General features: G+C 37.7%; 1 protein-coding gene and 1 long non-coding RNA gene across 11 annotated transcripts in view; one reads left to right on the forward strand and one right to left on the reverse strand.

The window, feature by feature from the left end:
• PDE1A (phosphodiesterase 1A) overlaps window positions 1-17,320 on the reverse strand; it is a 221,846-nt gene that overhangs the window by 144,534 nt on the left and 59,992 nt on the right. For 4 of the 9 annotated variants that reach the window (XM_027461479.3, XM_072041054.1, XM_072041055.1 and 1 more), the window contains one exon: window positions 8,374-8,487. In XM_027461479.3, coding sequence (XP_027317280.2) covers window positions 8,374-8,487 — 114 coding nt within the window. Of the gene's footprint in view, window positions 1-8,373; window positions 8,488-8,716; window positions 8,841-9,067; window positions 9,194-17,320 lie in introns of those variants that run through there. The other 5 variants (XM_038182059.2, XM_027461476.3, XM_021270389.4 and 2 more) reach the window with 3 other exon arrangements.
• Window positions 1-17,320, forward strand: part of LOC106016158 (uncharacterized) — a 50,001-nt gene that overhangs the window by 13,817 nt on the left and 18,864 nt on the right. For both annotated transcript variants that reach the window (XR_011810701.1, XR_002400752.4), the window contains exon 2: window positions 14,037-14,728. This is a non-coding gene — a long non-coding RNA (uncharacterized lncRNA). The remainder of the gene's footprint in view (window positions 1-14,036; window positions 14,729-17,320) is intronic.

Genomic DNA, 17,320 nt, shown 5'->3' on the forward strand with positions numbered 1-17,320 from the left:
TCTTTTATTTTGTTCTTTTATGATTCTGACTCAGATGAGCATTACTTCTCTTACTCATTCTAAAGAGCTTATAATAAACCACATCACTCTCCACCTGCATCATGCATACCATAAATAGCACAATGTCAGCCATGTCTGAGCATTCCAGCCAAGAAGAATCAAACTTTTAATGAAGTAGTTTATTGTGGTTGTTTTTTTATTGTTGTTTGTTTGATAATGCTGGTGGTTGATTATTGGGGTGGGAGGGCAAGGGGAGGGTTCTGGAGGGTTTTACAGGCATCCAAAACATTGCCAGTGGTGTCAAAGGATTTTATAAGGCACAGGTAAACAATAGGCTTAAGGGGTTTAGGTTAGGGTTTTGTGACTGTTGGTTATAGGTTACCTAGCAGTACTTAACTGATCCAGTTGAGGTGCAAATACGTGATTACAATTGTACTGCATTCGCCAAAGTACACAGTATGGATGTTTACACTGGACTTCTTTCAGGTCAGCTTTCTGTTGGCTACAGGAGCACAGATGTTATCTGATGCATCATAAAGCTGGAGTGACGTGGGCGATACTTGATTTTCATAAAATATGCTACTAAAAGTTAAGCTTGCAAAATACTGGAACAAACTTGAACCCTCAGCATCAGTTCACATTGCATCAACACCTTCTGTCATGTTTTGATCTAATAGCAGGATCCTAGACTAGGATTTATCATGTCACAGGATCACAGACTTAAAACAAGAGCAACATGAAACTACAGTTCTTTTGCTGGCAAACTGCACCAGCTCGAGCCAGTCTGAACCCTTTCACCTCATCACCAGCTATTCCTATAGCCAGACAGCTTCCTCCATTGAAAAGGTGCTACTGAGTGTGGAAACGCTCAAAGAATCCAACCAAGGAACTGATTCAAGTTAAAATTAATAGTAGGGATACTATATATAAGTATTCCCAGAACTACATCAAAACCAGTCATACTAGCACAGCTAAGAAAGTTAGCATGGAGGCAAGAGTTGAGAGGCAACAATGAATCAGAGGAGAAAACCTAATCCATCATAGCTGCTGAAAAAGATGACATTTCTCAGGACCAAGTAGCTGACAAACTTACACAGCTCACAGAAGACCGGTTTGGAAATTGCTTTTCTATGGGAATCCCCAGGAATTAATACAACAAATCATGTAACAGTATTTGATTTACCCATAAGAAATGATACATGCTGGCGAACAGCCAGAATCACCCAGAGTTTTAGGATTAGCTCACATACTCATTTAAAATCATTATTCCTTGCATATATGTACTCAGAAAGCATGTCTGATTAGAGCCACAGACTACTCGGCAACCAGCTGCAGCCATAAGGGGTACTGAATGCATTTACTGGCTTTCTACAAGGAAGTCTAAGCAGTTTTCTAAAGGAGAAGAGAGACGAGGAAGGCGGCTCGCTTGTTTAGTTTGCAACACTGCTTGCCTAATTGTTCAGCTTTACAGCTTGGGAAAGCTGAGTCACTTTGGTGTCAGCTGTAACTTTCTAATCGATGTACTCAATTCCTGTTCAGCTTCCCTTTGCCACATCGGAGTCCAATTTGCTCTCTTGTTTTAGTCGTAACTGCTCGGTTTTCTTATCTCCTTTGTAAAATTAAAGGATTCATTTTCTATTAAGCTCTGACCATCACTATATCTCTTCCCTGTGAAGCCATACCTTAAAAAATCTGTGATTTAAAGTACTTCATGAAATGGTAAAGCAAGGCAGTACAGGGAAACTAAAACAAATCCAAACTTCCCAAATATCTGCTGTCACCAGAGAACAAGCACTCTGCCACTCTGCAGGTTGGGAGTCAAGCTTAACCCATTTGGCTCTTGGTTGGTTGGTTGGTTATTTTGCTCCCTTCTGGGGGGCTTTGAATGTTTCATTTATTTGGCAAAAAAAAAAAAAAAAGAAAACCTGCCAGTTAGAAATGATGACACAGTATCCTAGGATGACTTGCTACCAAACAGTATATCTTTACCCTGGTTTTGCAGCCTTAGTTTTCTGACAGTCCCCAGTAAATGGTTGCAGAAATAACTGCAACGGTTTTGTTCTAGCCCTCCTCCAGAGATGATATCAGGAGCAAACCAGACTGGATGGCAAATGCAAAGAAAATGGAGAAGTGCTAATGCTCAGTTCACTACTAAATGATTGTTTTGACATCTTCCAGGAAAACTTCTGTCAGGCAATTTTGATAAACCTGAGGTTACGTTTCTCGTTTGGAAGTCAATGCCTATTTTTGTTATAACTTCCACTGGTAAATATGTAATTTTGGTATTTAGGCATTTGAGTTTTTTCAACTCTATATAATCAGCATTTTTGACCAAAAGCTTTGAGAAGTGGGTAACAGTTTGTCAGCAAGCTTCAGTGTGTACTATCTAAACCAGAGAATGAGGTTGTTGAAAAATGTGCATAAAAATTGTTCATCCTGCAGGGCAAACACAGGCCCCTGCACAAGTAGCTGGCAGGAGTTCAAAATAAGAGGAAAGTAATTACTTCTGTAGCAGATGATATGCTATCTCTTTCTAGGCAGATCTGAATTGAACATGTATGAGGTAGTCAGAGAAAGTATCTTCTAGGAAATCTTAGAAGTGTTTGATGTAGCATAAGTAGAGGTAGAAGTCCAAGCTAAACAAAGATACAGAGGATAGAAATTTGAGACTTCATTTAATTGCAGCTTAGCAGTCAGCTTCATAAAATATTATCTTTAATTTCCTTTGCTGTGTTCTCAGAGAAAGCACTTAATTGTAATTGGACACATATGTGAGGGGTGTATGCACATGTACATTTGAAGGTCTGGAAATCATGAACTTCCCTGTTACATCATATAGAGATTGTGAGACTAGTGAAGACAGACTTTTCCTGTTCTTAGTGGTATCACAGGCAAATTATGGCTTGTGGACCATTCCTTCTATTTGCAATTACTTCTAGTAGAGCTTTCTATAAGCACAGCAATTCACCTACCCACAGTAAATTAGAGGACTAGCATTTACTCTAATCCATCAAGCACCACTAGGTGCTAGACATTTCAGCAAAAATTAATACGCACCAGGAAATTAGTTCTCTGCATCCTATAAATGATAATGATGGAAAATCCATTCAGCAACAAAATATTATTATTGTACTAACATGACTGGATAAGAGAGTTCTTTAAAATGCTCAGGCTAAGTAACTGAGTATGGCTAAAATAGTTATTGCAAAATGTAACATCTGTCATTTTATATGTTTAATTAGATATATTTTTTATGCTACAGAATTATTATGAATTGTTTACCTTGACTACTCAGTCACAGAAACAGACTTTGGTTTGGGTATAAAAAGAACCAGTTCACAACTTGTAATGGAGCATTTCTTACTGTAATTGTAGTACTAATGGGATCCATATCAGTACATAATTTCTTCAATTTTCTGTTCAGATCATTTCTGAAGTCATACTAGAAAAGTAACAGCTTTTATTTTATTTAAATTCCATTTAGATATGGATCTCATTTGAATTTTTTAAAGAGCTTATGATTTTCTTATAAAGAAAAGTTTTCATGCTAGGAAAAAGTAAAGATAGGCAACATTACAAGTAAAAGCTACTTGAACAGTATATCTATCTGTTCTTAATGTAGTTACCTGTAAGTGACAATTTCTGTATCATTTTTTTTAGCAATTTTCCATCTCTAAGTCTAGCTCTTCTCCTCTGATTCTTTAGTACTTACAAATTAATAAACCTTCATATCATAAAACTTTAGGTTTTGATAATGATGATCTCTTCAGTTAACTTTTTTTTTTTTTTTTTTTTTTTTTTTTGTGAGCTTTCATAGCTTTCCCACTAGTTTCTCAGGGTCTGAATGAAGGAATGACTGAGTGAGGTTCCCTACCTAAAGTTATCCAAAATTTCTGGTCTTTTTTAGACCTAACAGGCTGCTAATCTGTGATTCCACTTGATGCTTTTAAAAGCATCCTCACTTCTTACTCAGCAAGTGTGGAGGAAGGCATTTTTCTACTTTCCTTGACATCAAGTCAAGTTTCCCTAGGTCAGTGACTTTTTGCCTTTATAAAATTTGTACACACGCAGTGATAGGCTCTTGTCACTGCCGCACCCCAGGATCAACAAACTGTGTCTAGGAGAGTCAGGCTCTTTTAGTGTCTTAAAACTCTCTGGGGCCTGTTTTCAGTTGTAGAGGAACAGAAAGGGAAGGAGGTAAGGCAAGAAGCTTATGCTTTTCCTCAGCAGCCTTTTGCCATCCAAGTTAGTACAAATTAGTTTTAGGCAATAGCAAATATACTGTCACATATAGAGATGGCAATAGAATGTATTCTCTTTTTAAATCAGTAACAATTACATAAAGTAGTCTATTCTAACCAAATAGTCTATTCTATTGGTGAACACCAATCCCCCAATATTCTGGGATGTTGGATTTAACTTTTTCTATTCAGATTTTTTTAAACTCTAGGAGACAATACTAGCAAATATGCTACGCAAATATGCAAATATCTATGAAAAGCAGGTTATTTTCTCACTTATTAAGTTAAAGTTCAAAAAATGGTACTCACTTCTAATACTAGGTTCAACAGTGATGGAGACAAACTACTTGCAAAGAACACGCCTACTTGCAAAAAAAGGTAGGGTGTGGAGGAGTCTGCCTGTTCTGTGTGTGACATTGAGTGCAGTGGCAGACAGCCAAGGTATACTGTAAACAGACTATGCATCATTCCACAGAATAATGAGGAACACAGGGTTAAGTCAAGTCTATCTGCAGATTAAGAATACCAAACACTGTAAAGCCAGTGAGCATACAGAGCTCTGCTTTAGATCTGGTTCTCTGAGCTGTGAAGCAAAATGCTTTAAAGAAGCTGCTTCTCTTTCAGATCTCATTACCGCTCTGTCAGCGCCCGAAGAGAAGCTCTCCTGGGCAGCAAATCTTCCAGTCCTGCTGACACCAGAATACAATTAATCTGGAGACTTAGTTTCTGCCTAAAATAAGGTCCTATCTGAAAGAGAATGAAAGGCTAAGGGAGAAGAAGTGCACTCGGTGCCATTAAATGGTCTGAGAAGGATCCACCTGGCCAGGTTGTGAGGAGATTCCTTCTCTAGAGGAATGTGTACAACACTGCCCTAAGGCTGGCAGTGCAAATTCCAGCTGTGGTTTGCATGGCTTTTCCTTTCACTCTTCTGCATAACAAAGAGTTGTTAAAACCACACTATTTATGACTTATTTAGCTGTCACTTGTTATTTGTTTTTGCTTTCTCTCTGAAGTACAAAACAGAGGAAGCTTGCAGTCTGCCTACTGAAAACGTGTGAATTCAAAGACCAGAAGCTCAAGTTAGGACAGAAATGTACACACCTCCTTTTTGTAAGTCCTGCTTCAGTGACCTTGTTTTATACATTTAGACATCAATAAACTCAGTACCAACTCTAAGGATCAAATTATTAATTTCAAAATAATCTCATCTGCAGGAGAAACCCTCCTGTTTGTAGCACTGCTGCAGTTTCAGCATCAAGATAATAGAGTTGGATTTTGACTTGCAATACAGAAAGCAGAGTTCAGCTGGAAGGCCACAAGAATAGGGTGGAAGCTGGATGTAGGTTTCATGTTATTCAAAACATCCTAGTCTTTACCACAGCACACAGGGAGAGCATTAGGTTAGTAAGGACTGTGCAAACAAATAGAATAGAAACTGTGTAGAAAGGCTCTTCTGTCCAAGCTCATTCACAATGCCCAGCTTTTCTTATAGGGCATTCAAATAATGATTTCTCATTCATTACTAATCATGTTCAATTCAACTATCTCAAAAAACAAACTATATTTACCAAAAAAAAAAAAAAGACAAAGTTAAATGTATATGGAACTCCGAACTCTGCAGCCAAATCCAAAGCTAAATGTCCACTATAAGAAGCCAAAATGCTAACAGAAAATAAAATCTCATTTTATGTAAGGACTTACTGTGCAGCTTTTAAACACTTTGTGGATAGTTACCCATATGAAATCTAATGTTTTTTCAGAAGTAATGACCTGCCTGCAGGAAGACAATCAGCACTCTCAACTAGCAAAGTACAGTAAAATTGTTTTGAAATCATATGTATACATTGGTGAACACTCTGCAGGCCTGTGGAATGTATCAGCAACAGATTCAGCTCCATAATTCACACTGCATCTTGCCTACAATATAGTTATATTACTATGAGGGTGTAATTTGGCTTCACACTAACAATTCCCTCTCTAAGATGAAACAATTATCCTGACTGACAATAATTCATAAGGCAATTCTTCCCAAATGACATTGTCTGTGGCAGTCCCGCTTATCTATCCATCTTTCCTCCCACATACAAATATACTTTGATATCTCTGCACCAGCAAAATTAATCCTTTTTCTTAATGACTGATGCTTATACTATAAATTGAGTACAGAGATCTGCTCTGGGAAATTCAACTCTTTGAACTTTTCCCATACAATACTCAGAATAATGACCGGTCAGTGATTTCCTGTTGACTGGTGACTGACTGAAATGAAATCATTGGGAAGTCTGAGAAATGGTCAGCTGAGACCTTATCCAATATCATAACCTGTTTCTTTTAAATACCAGTATTTTAGCGCTATCTTGTCTTGTAGTCATAACAGTCAAGAAGCTGGCACCAAACTAAGAAAGACAGTTTTCAAATACTTTTTCAAACAGTTAAACTCCATTTGATTTTGATACACACAAATGATATCACACTTAGTGATATGGTTTAGTGAAGGACTTGCTAGTGTTAGGTCAGAGGTTGGACTTGGTGATCTTGGAGGTCTCTTCCAACCTAGATGATTCTGTGTGATTCTGTGTGAAATTCCAACCATTGTTTTAATAACTCCTAAAGAAACCTGAACCTCATTTCCTGGAGCTGTTGTACTCAGTGTCGGTAATATTTAGTATTTACATTTGTTTGTTTAATGGAACAATTCTGAAAGAACGCATTTCAACCCAAGAAAGCTATTACTCTGGTGTTAATAGAGAATTTACAAACTGAACAAAAGCAGCAGATTAGACCCTACATAAATGAAAGTCTGCACAAATTGGTGGAGCTCCCTGGTAGTGGAAAGTCAGAGGCAAGTTGTGTGGCATCAGGAAGTGAGCAAAAGATTTGCTCCATTGGGTACACTTACAGGTTTCTATGGACAACATGGTTTCCAAAATGCATAATCTAAAACAGAGTCATGATAGTATTTAGAGCAAATATTCAAAAGGATATCACAGAAAAGTTGTGATAAATCTGTGACCACAACTGAAAAGTGACTTTCCACAGAAGCAAGCAAACTTTCTCATGAAAGAAAGCAGATGGCAAAGACTCCCTTTCCCACAGCCAGCTTGAATCTCTACCCAATGCACAGCAGAAACAGGCAGAGCCATAGCCAGTGCATCCAACACTCGTAGCACTCTAAGTGACCCATAGGTTTCAATCAAACATGTTCCCTCAGCAGCTGAAGGACTATGTAGCAACTGTGGCATACCCTTAGAAATACTATTTCAAAGCTTTTCAGATAAAATGAGTGCAATTTCCTTGCTTCTAAAGCAAGAAATATAACACATCCATTCATTTGTAACATCCGGACATCAGCTTTCAGAGCAAAAAACAGATAAATACTTCAAAGGAGGCACTGAAGTTTAAGGTGTTTACAACAAACTAGTTTGTTTGACTTTCTCTCTGACAAGTTGCAAACCTTTGTTTACTGATCACTTGCACAAAAAGTCTACACTGAAATTTGCATTTGAGCTGAAAGAATTACACAGTGCAGGTACATGGTGGTCCCTTAAAGTAGTCCTTGGATCATTTTTCAGTATTTTTAAGTACAAAAATAATTGATAAAAGGGACAAAAACAAAACAACAACAACAAGAAAAAAAAAAAAAAAAAAAAAAAAAAAAACAGGGACACATAGCAGCCTCCTAATAGATGAGCATCTCTTTTAACACAAGCTTCTTTACCTCCAGTCTCAAAAGACAAAGTACTGATACTTCCTATGGAACTGCAGTAACATGTATTTACCTACATACACTGACAGAAATGATGGAACAGCTCCAGTAATGCTGATTCTGAAGCCAACATTTACAAAATCACATCAGAGCTAAGGGAGTGTTAACATGAAAGGACTTACCTGCATTTCAATTTGGATAACCACTCTCACTAGTCATGTCTTTTTGAGGTGATTGAACCTTACACAGAATTCAACATTAATTTAACTACCATCATAGAAGAGAGTGAGGTACTGTATTATGAAAGCAAATACTATTCACAGCTTACAGATAACTCTGCCATTTGCTAATTAGTCATTTTAACAAACAGATGAAAACGGTCTTTCCCAGGGAACAAAACAAAAGCCAAGGACGGAAACTACTCACATTCCTTTGAGCCGTTGCCACATTTTCTCTTCATGTCCTCCTATTTGATACTTTATCGAGGTGCTTTCCAGTTCACGAGTTGTTTCCGTCGCTCGAGCCCCCATCGTTATTGTCCTACAGCGATACAGTTACAGTCAGGCTCAGCAGCAAGTAAAAGCATTCCTTAGTCCACTACAAATGTCAGAAGATCCACACACGTTAGACAGTAGCAGCTTTCACATCAAAACACATCAGAATTACAACAGCTGAGGGATGATCCTGCCTGAATTGCTATTCACTTGGATAGACAAATCCACTCTCCCCCCCCACACAAGCACAGAGCAGCACACACAGCTCCTCTGACCTCACGAGTCTAATCCATACGTGTGAGCCAGCTTCTACACTACTGACTGGCTGCACAAGCTCCTTCCTCATGCACTTTGTCTGCTGTAGGAATATGCACAGAAGCACAAAAGATTCCTTAAAATGGACTATAATTCATTGCCATGCAGGATATATGTGAATGGTTTTAACGATCCAGAAGGAAAGAAAGGCTGGCTTCTGCTCTGCAGGTTGGAGAAACAGGCTGCAATAGGAAAGCAGATGGTAGGAGCCAGTATCAGCCACATCACCCTACAAAGAGCGTGTGTTCAAATGCCAGCACTTTCTTCTCTTTAGTTGATCCTGAATTGATTCTTAAGGAATAAATATCTACCAGCCTCTCGAGAAGAAAATGACCGAACAAATGCTAAGTCGGCAGTGAAGACAAGTATAAATCCCTGCAGAAGAGAAATCAGAGAGCTCTACAGGTTGTTATTGAAGGAGTATGCTGTAATGATGACTGTTCACCTTCTCCTAGCAACTCCACACAGTAGGTAGCTGTCAATTTAACTGGTGGGAAATGCAGCAGCTGCAAGACAGCCCGTTCAGCAAATCCTTCGGGATAGCAGCATGCCCGTGTCAAAATCTGATGCTGAACTCTGCATGTCTGCCAGCAAGACAATAAAGTACACGTAAACAGCAAAAGGGCTGAGGACTAAAAGGTACGCCAGCCACACAGCAGGCTGCCAGAGCTGTTTTCAAGTGCAGACCTAAGCACCCGGTTGTACAGCCAAGGCTGGGTTTTGGAGAGGGCGAAGGGGAGGATTTCCTCGCCTGCTCAGCACAGCCCCAAGTTAGCAATGCACCTCCTGTACTTTGTAAATAGCACCTGTCTCACTTGGTGAATCAGCAACAATCTTTGTTTCTCAAGCAGCAGCCAAATAATCAAATATACCGCAGACTTCTCTCAACAACTGTGATTGTTTCAATCAGAGCAAAAGCTACACCAGAAGCCAGGCAAGAGGCGTGTGCCAAGTGGCAGTAACCGTGCCGGAGCTCTGCCAGCTGCTGCCGTTGCAGCCAGCCACTGGGCTGGGCTGGACCCCTGAGAACAAGGGTCCTCAAGATGCTGACTGAAAGGAGCATAAAGTAGCAGCTGCATATCTCAGTATGGCTTTAATTGGACAGCTTTATCTGTGCTCAGCGTTACAAAGGTATAACAAATCTGTAACAATAATGTCACACAGATGATAGGTTACCATCTGATGCAACTGGCAGAAATGTGTGTAATATTGTTAAGTATTCAGGATCTTGCAGAAAAAAATAGAAGAAGCTCACTGATTTGAAACAACCCCAATGCTCCTCAGAAATTTTTAATTTGATTTCTTTCTCCAGGAAACTTTTTTTCTGCTCAAGATTTAAAATATCCCCTATGGGAGTCATAAACCAATTTGAGATGCATCTGTTACATGTTGATTTCAGGTGGATAATTAAATAGTACATTTCATTTACTTCTCTGCTTTTAATGCACACACAGTTTTAAACTGGTGTTATTTCACTGACTTTCAGGGACTTATTCCTGACTCAGACAAATAATAGTCAGTCCCACGTTCTTTGCTAGCAGTGTCCAAAAAATAGTCACTGGATGAGCAATATCTCTTATAATTTTCAAACAGCATCATAAGGCAACAGTGAAGAGATGCAGACAATTGTGCTGTGTTGTTTTTGTTTTTTTTTTTTTGTTTTTTTTTTTTTTGTTTTTTTTTTCAGAAACTGCAAAGCATTTATTTGGTTAAGGAACGCTGTAGTATTTTTGAAACTTCACTGAGGAACCACTTAGAAACTTCCAAACTTTCCACTGCTGTTGTGCATGGAGTCCTACTAAAGTTTGGAAGAAAAAATATAAATATCCCTCCAAGGAATAACTGATGAGAACTCTCACACTGATCTGGGCTCTTCCTTGCCTCGTAACTTCCAGACCTCTGAAGCAATGCAAAGAACAGAAGTATTTATAGAAACCACATAAACCTCCAAGGAGAGAGGGGAATTTTAAGGGCCTATTTTTTCTCATAAAATATTCCCTGCTCTTGTTGTCCAATGTTACAATGAAAAAAAAAAATAGCATGTGTAAGCTGTTCTCTCCCCCTCACGAGAAAATACGTAGCTTTTGTTTTGAGTTACTGGAGAGAAGTATTATCAGCAGATAGTATCCTTCCAGGAGGAACAAGCTGCCCAAACAATACCACTGCGAGTGGAGATTCACCTGCTGACTTCACTGGAACTCCACAAAAAAAAAAAAAAACAAAAAAAAACCAGGAACAGCCCTTGTGGGCCCACACTGCTAGAACGATAGGAATTCCTACAGCAGAAACACCTGGCAAGCCTTAGCCAGACGACAGATAAAGAGATAAAGTAGCCTCCTCCCTAAAGGCTTATACTGATACAGCAAACCACCAAAGATGACATTGGAGGATAAAATCTTGTCTTCAAAAATGAAAGAAGCAGCAGGAACCACATAAAAAGGGATAGATATGGCATTAAAAAAAAAAAAAAAAAAAAAAAAACAAGGAGGTAGCCCAATCAAGTGTTCTGCACACCCCTAAAGAGAGAGAAACCAACTATTAAATTAAAAATATGATAATAATAATAAATAAAATAAATACTTTTTTAAATATATGCTGCTATTTTGGAAATGTGAACAAAGAAACACTCATGAAGACATTTTCATCCCTTCAGCTTCTGTGGGCAAGGCTCAGAGAAGGCAGCAGCAGAGCCCCGTGCCTCTCCTCCCGTGCAGGAGAGTAGGCAGCAGCTGAGCCAAAGCAGCATCAGCTCCGCACAGCTGCACCAGGTGATGTGGGGCAGCAAGGGCAGGAGCCTGCTGCTGGAGCAGAGGGCAACCAGAAATTACAGCCCATAAGCAACAGCGGGGGAACCAGGGAAGGAATTAGAGCTGACCTGGCTTGCTCAGAAATACACATCTGTGCCCTTCTTGTACAAACTGGTGTAAAGGTGATCCAGAATACTAAACAAGAAGCAGTTATTTTAAGGAAGTCAGAACAATGGGAAAGGTTGCACCTGAAATGATAAATTATCTCAGATGGATTTTCTCTGGCCTTTTCCTGTTCTAGTTCTGTTTGTCTGCTCCTGCCTTAGCTAACCCTGTACATGTATTTGTGCTACAGTCCCTTCATGAACAGAGTTCCTAGCTTACTTGAGATGCCCATCTGTGTTCACTATTAACCAGTTAAGAAGCATGGTAAAGGAAAACGGAGTATCTAGTCTTATTAAAGTTCAAGGACTTGATTTAAATTTGCAGGTCTCCAGCAATTTTGCAATGGCAAAATACCAATGTTATGGTAATGCTGGATTTTCAGACTCTCCACAGAATACAGTAATAACATTATCAGCCTTACGTAACTGATGGACAGCAACTTGAGAGACTTGCGCACACAGCCTACACAGTGCATTGGCGTTGACTCAGTTAAGTAGCCAGAAGAGCTGGGATTGATACAGGTTAATAACTGTTACCAGTGATTAGATGACCTAAAAAAGGAGACCCAGCAAGGAGTATTTTCCCTTTGATATTTTTATTTTAATATGTTTTCCTACATCTGATTTACTCTATTTGGGGCTTCTTCATGTAATCACTAATGTATGTATATTCAATCTTGTGTCCTGCAACTAGCAAGCTTTAAGTATAGCTAAAAGAAAAATTATCTTCCATTGGTTTGCTATGTGCATGTTATCTCATACTAGTTAAGAATTTTGAGTCAGATTTATCAAAGCTTTTAGGCAATTGAAAATGAAAGCAACTATCTATGAAGGCTTGCAACCAAATTAGCGATAAAACTTCAAGGCACAAACAGATACATATTTGCAAATCTAGGTATGACATAGTGAGACTTTGTCACATCTGTTCATTCAATACTGCCCCTTACTAGAAGTCACCAGTGCCAAAATTCTGTCATGACTGTGTGAGCAGTCACAGACAGGTTCAGCACCAAGTGAACTTGGGTTAATTACACAAGATGTCTCAAATCTGCATTAATGTCATCTAGGACCTCACAGCAGTCAACAGAATGCCCAGGTGCCTTAGGTAGGCACACCTTTTATAAAGCTTCCTTTGAATATGGCCTTTCACTGAATTGACTTTAGGGAATTATTCATTTACTTTACTGAAACAAATAGTAAATATTCTGGTAGATGGGAAAAAAAAAAAAAAAAAAAAAAAAAAAACGAGATGAACGAGATGAGAGGTGTGCTACATATAATCCAGGCAAAAAGAACTACAAAGGAGAAAGGTCTTGCATCACCAGGAGCAAGAAAGGGAAAAATAAAACAAAGGCTATTTTAATAGGTGGACTTGGAAAGACTTTGAGAAGATCCCACTGAAAAGTGTTGGAAACAAAGAAAGATAGCTGGCAATCTAGAGGAAATCAAATGTTCAGTGGAAAGTGTGCTGCATGTCAATGAATGAAATGAAGCAGGAGAGTTTTGCAAGGCAAAGTGATAAAAAGGATTGCCTTGACGTGCTTTGTAAGGTAGATGCTCAGTTCACAGTTGCAGGCAACATCTCCAGGCATCTGGGAACTGGTCAGCAGAAATTTACTGGTTAAGTTGAAAAATAGGAGGAATCAAATGGGATGTCTGAGTGAAACTGAATGGAAAGTACAGAATAGTTCTGAGGTCTTCCTTGCTATGATTCCATCGTAACTTTTCAGTAGTTCATTTTAATTCTTTAGAAAGAAAGTGAGAGGCTGTGGTTACTTTGTTCAAAATGTGGTTATAGAGAACCACTGAAGGACAGATTAAAGTTTCTCAAAATAACAACTATAGCAATTGCATGTAGCTCATACCATGACGGGCAATCAGCACAACCTAAGAAAATAGAGGTTATTGTTTTTCTAAGGCTTTGTGGCTTTTAACTCCTTTTTTTACAAAGAATTGGCAAACTGTTTTTTGATAGCATTGGCTGAAGTCAAGGTACGTTCATGTACATGAGGAACATTCATGAAACAAAAACCAACTTTTAGGAATTCCTCAAGAAGCAGTTTGGCTGCAAAACTAATATGCTGATTTTTGGAGAAGAAAAAGAAAGAAAGAAAAAAAAAAACATTCTGGAACTGGCAGCACTGCTGAAATAAGACACACAGATTGAAATTGCCACAGAGAATCAGAAGGATAATGGTGTTCTCCGTAATAACATGAGATTGCTACTTTTAAATGGCAAAAAGGGCAAGACTGCCCACATAGTGTAGAATAAACAGCTGTCGAATAAATGCTAATGTTCTGGGTTAGATATGCTCCTAACAGAGCACATTGTTTTATCACATTTCCTATATTTTTGATCTCTTCTTTAGGAGTATTCATGAAGCCACTATAATTTTGATAACCGTGCATGGAAGAGATAATGGTAAGGTAGAAGTCACTTGAATATAAAAGCTGTGGTGGACTGTGGAAAATGAACTGCCAAGTTGGTATGGGCATACAGCTGGAGAAAGAGAGATAACAGAATAAAAGGAAGAAGGCAAACCAGATTTGACAAAGCATCTGCAAGTTTATCCCACTGAACTACATCAGAGGCAAAGAAAATAACTAGTCCATGGTGCAATAAGTGTGTAGACAAATACAGCATGGAGTGAAGTCGTCTTAGCTAACTATTATCTAAAGAGGTTTTTTTCAAGCATCCATTTTGAGCAACTCTACAACAAAAACAAGAAAATTGTTCCCTTCAGCTATATATTACTTCCACCAGGACCATAGCAACAAGAAAATGTCTCTCGATATTTATAAAAGACTATAACGGAACAGATGCCAGCAGAGAAGAAAAACCTCTCTTCATCTCAGACTGAAAATGCAATATAGGGATTCTACCCTTAACAGAGCTGCATTATTAAGCATGGAATTATACATCAAGGAAGACCAAAAGTATAAATTAATGCCAAAAGGACTAGGTAATACATTCAGTGCAAGTCCAACAAGGGTTGTTTAACAAAATAGTTCAGATGCAACCTCCAGCTTAAGATGTCTACAAGCTGTGGAATATCATAAGGTAAAAAAAACGTGTTACAGAAGGATTACTTTATATACAGTATTTTTGCTATATTCCTTTTCTAAGTATTTTCTCCTGACCATCATCCGGAATAGAATACTAAGTGAGAGAAGTATGGTATTTCTTACATATATTCAATACAAAAGTGGTTCTTGTGATGTAGGAAAATATTTCTGAATAATTTTAAAGTTAAAAAAAAATGTATCTGTAGAATCAGTAGTTTTCTTCCTTGATTTATTAAGAAGGAATCTTTCATAAAACCTTTGCAAAATGCCATTTGCTTCAATTAACAAGAGATGGAGTCATTGGTACTGTATACACATGGTACAAAAAATAAATATATAAAGAGTACCTAGCAAAGAGCTAAGAACATATTCCCCACATCCTTCAACTTGACCTGGATAATATGTTATATAGTAACAAAGCTACAACAGGTATGTAAGATACCTGAGAAAATCAACAAATTCAACCCTAATTTTCACACATCTAGTTTCAAAATTTCCATCTGTATAAAATTAATAATCCCTAAAAGTCAGTATGAAAGAAAATTGAATATTATTAAATACATGACGTGACAGTGTTGGAGTACGCACAGTATTATCTGATTCAAAATTCAGAATATCTGATTCAGAACCTCTGCACTTCAGGGACTTGCTACGTTACTTGAAATCCTTGCTGAATTCAGAAGGGTCTTTTGTTAACATATTGTGCATTTTAACCTTAATTCCAGCAAGATGAAATCCAGCTTTTAGCTTATAAACATCTTAAAAGATGATTGGAGTATTCAACTGATGGTAAAAACTGGCAGCACATTTAAAACTTAGTTCAACAGTCTAGCATGCAACAAGATTAATGAGAAGAGCAAACCTCTGCTGACAGTCAGATGTTTAGTATCACTTAACTGTGTTTAATATCACTGGAACAGGCAAGTTCAACCAAAGTGTAAAGGTAAAGTTTAGGGAAGTTTTAAAGTTGTGCTGGCAAAATATCCCTCTGTCAAGTTTTTCAACCCATGATTTGGTATAAATGTCCTTGAATATATTTTCCAAACAAAATATAAGAGAAATGTATTAATTCAAATCAAAGCCATAACAAACATAATGAGTTTAAAAATAAACTGTTTCTTTCTTAAATATTGGACTTCTTTAGAATGACAGATTCTAAAAGCATAAATTAATTATCTACTTTATTAATTCATATTTTATTGACCTTTGAGTAATTGGATATTAAACATCTGTAGAAAGACTTCCTGATAGTGGGGACCAGCAAAGCTACTCACATTTACAGGTTGAAACCTGAGGCCAGAGGAGTGACTGAACTATGCTGAATTGCAAAGGCATGGAGGAGCAGTACATTAGCCACAAGTATATATATCCTACAGAAGATGTAAAATCAAAAGAGCTTTTTATATATGTAGGAATAGCTGTAGCTACTACACCACTGTCTGTTTTCATTTAAATGTTTTTGCAGCTGGTGTTATCCAACAACCACAGGTAGGACTGCAGGTGGGGTGGGAACTGAGAGCCACCACTGCAGCTCTTGACTTATCTGCTGCCTTCGTATAGCTACAAAAGCCCATGACTGAACTTTGATATGGCTGGTGAAGTTGTACTTGTGATAGAGACTCACAAAAAGGACTATAAAAGAAGAGTAAGCCCTATAAAGCTGAGCTCGTCAGGATCCTTTTTGGGCTGCCTTATTTTGCTTCCTTTTGCTTGTTTATTTATCACTAGAATTTAAGTTGCCACTTCCTTGAATGTGCTTCCTGCTGGCATTAATCTCCATCAGTGTTATTTCAGAGCATTTTTACCACATGTAAACAGTTGTGAACCTCTTACCAATAAGAAAAAAAAAAAAAAAAAAAAAAAAAGGTTAATTCAAATGGAACTTGTGTCAAGCTGTGGCAGCTGGAGGAGTGAACTCCTTCTGCTGCTGCATTCAAAAATGTATAAAAATCTTTAATAAAACAGTGAGGCAGTTGTCCTTGAATTAGAACACAGACTGAGCATAAACCAAACATGGATTTATCAGTTTACTGACGGGAAAAGTGCTGAAAAATTTCTGCTTGATCTGACAGCTACCTTACCAGGTTAGGTCCTCAAAGTCTACCTGCCACAAAAATAAAATAAAATAAAATAAAATAAAATAAAATAAAATAAAATAAAATAAAATAAAATAAAATAAAATAAAATAAAATGTACAAATTTCATATTATAAGCAAGCAAATGCAAAATACAGGAAGCCTTTAGGAAGCCTCAGGTGAACTCTGCTATCCAGTTTTAGGCACCAAACTATTATTTTGTGTGTGTAAACTTCCGTAAGTCCAGATATGGACAAGAATAAGGAATTGCATGAGTACAGATGAATGTTAGTTAAGAATAAAGTTAGCAAAAAGAAATGATACAATAACTGTAATGAGTAGTTTGGCAAGATATAATACTTTATATATATATTGGATGTGATCTCTAAAAAACAAACCAAAAATAATCAATGTTTATCAATATTTACTTGGGTGGCAGAAACAGTAATCAGATTAATTTGTAGCAAGCACAGTTTAGGCTAGAAGTAAAGAAGCATTCCCCAGCTGTGAAA

This window comes from Anas platyrhynchos, chromosome 7, assembly GCF_047663525.1.
Source record: "Anas platyrhynchos isolate ZD024472 breed Pekin duck chromosome 7, IASCAAS_PekinDuck_T2T, whole genome shotgun sequence".
Lineage (NCBI taxonomy): Eukaryota > Metazoa > Chordata > Aves > Anseriformes > Anatidae > Anas > Anas platyrhynchos.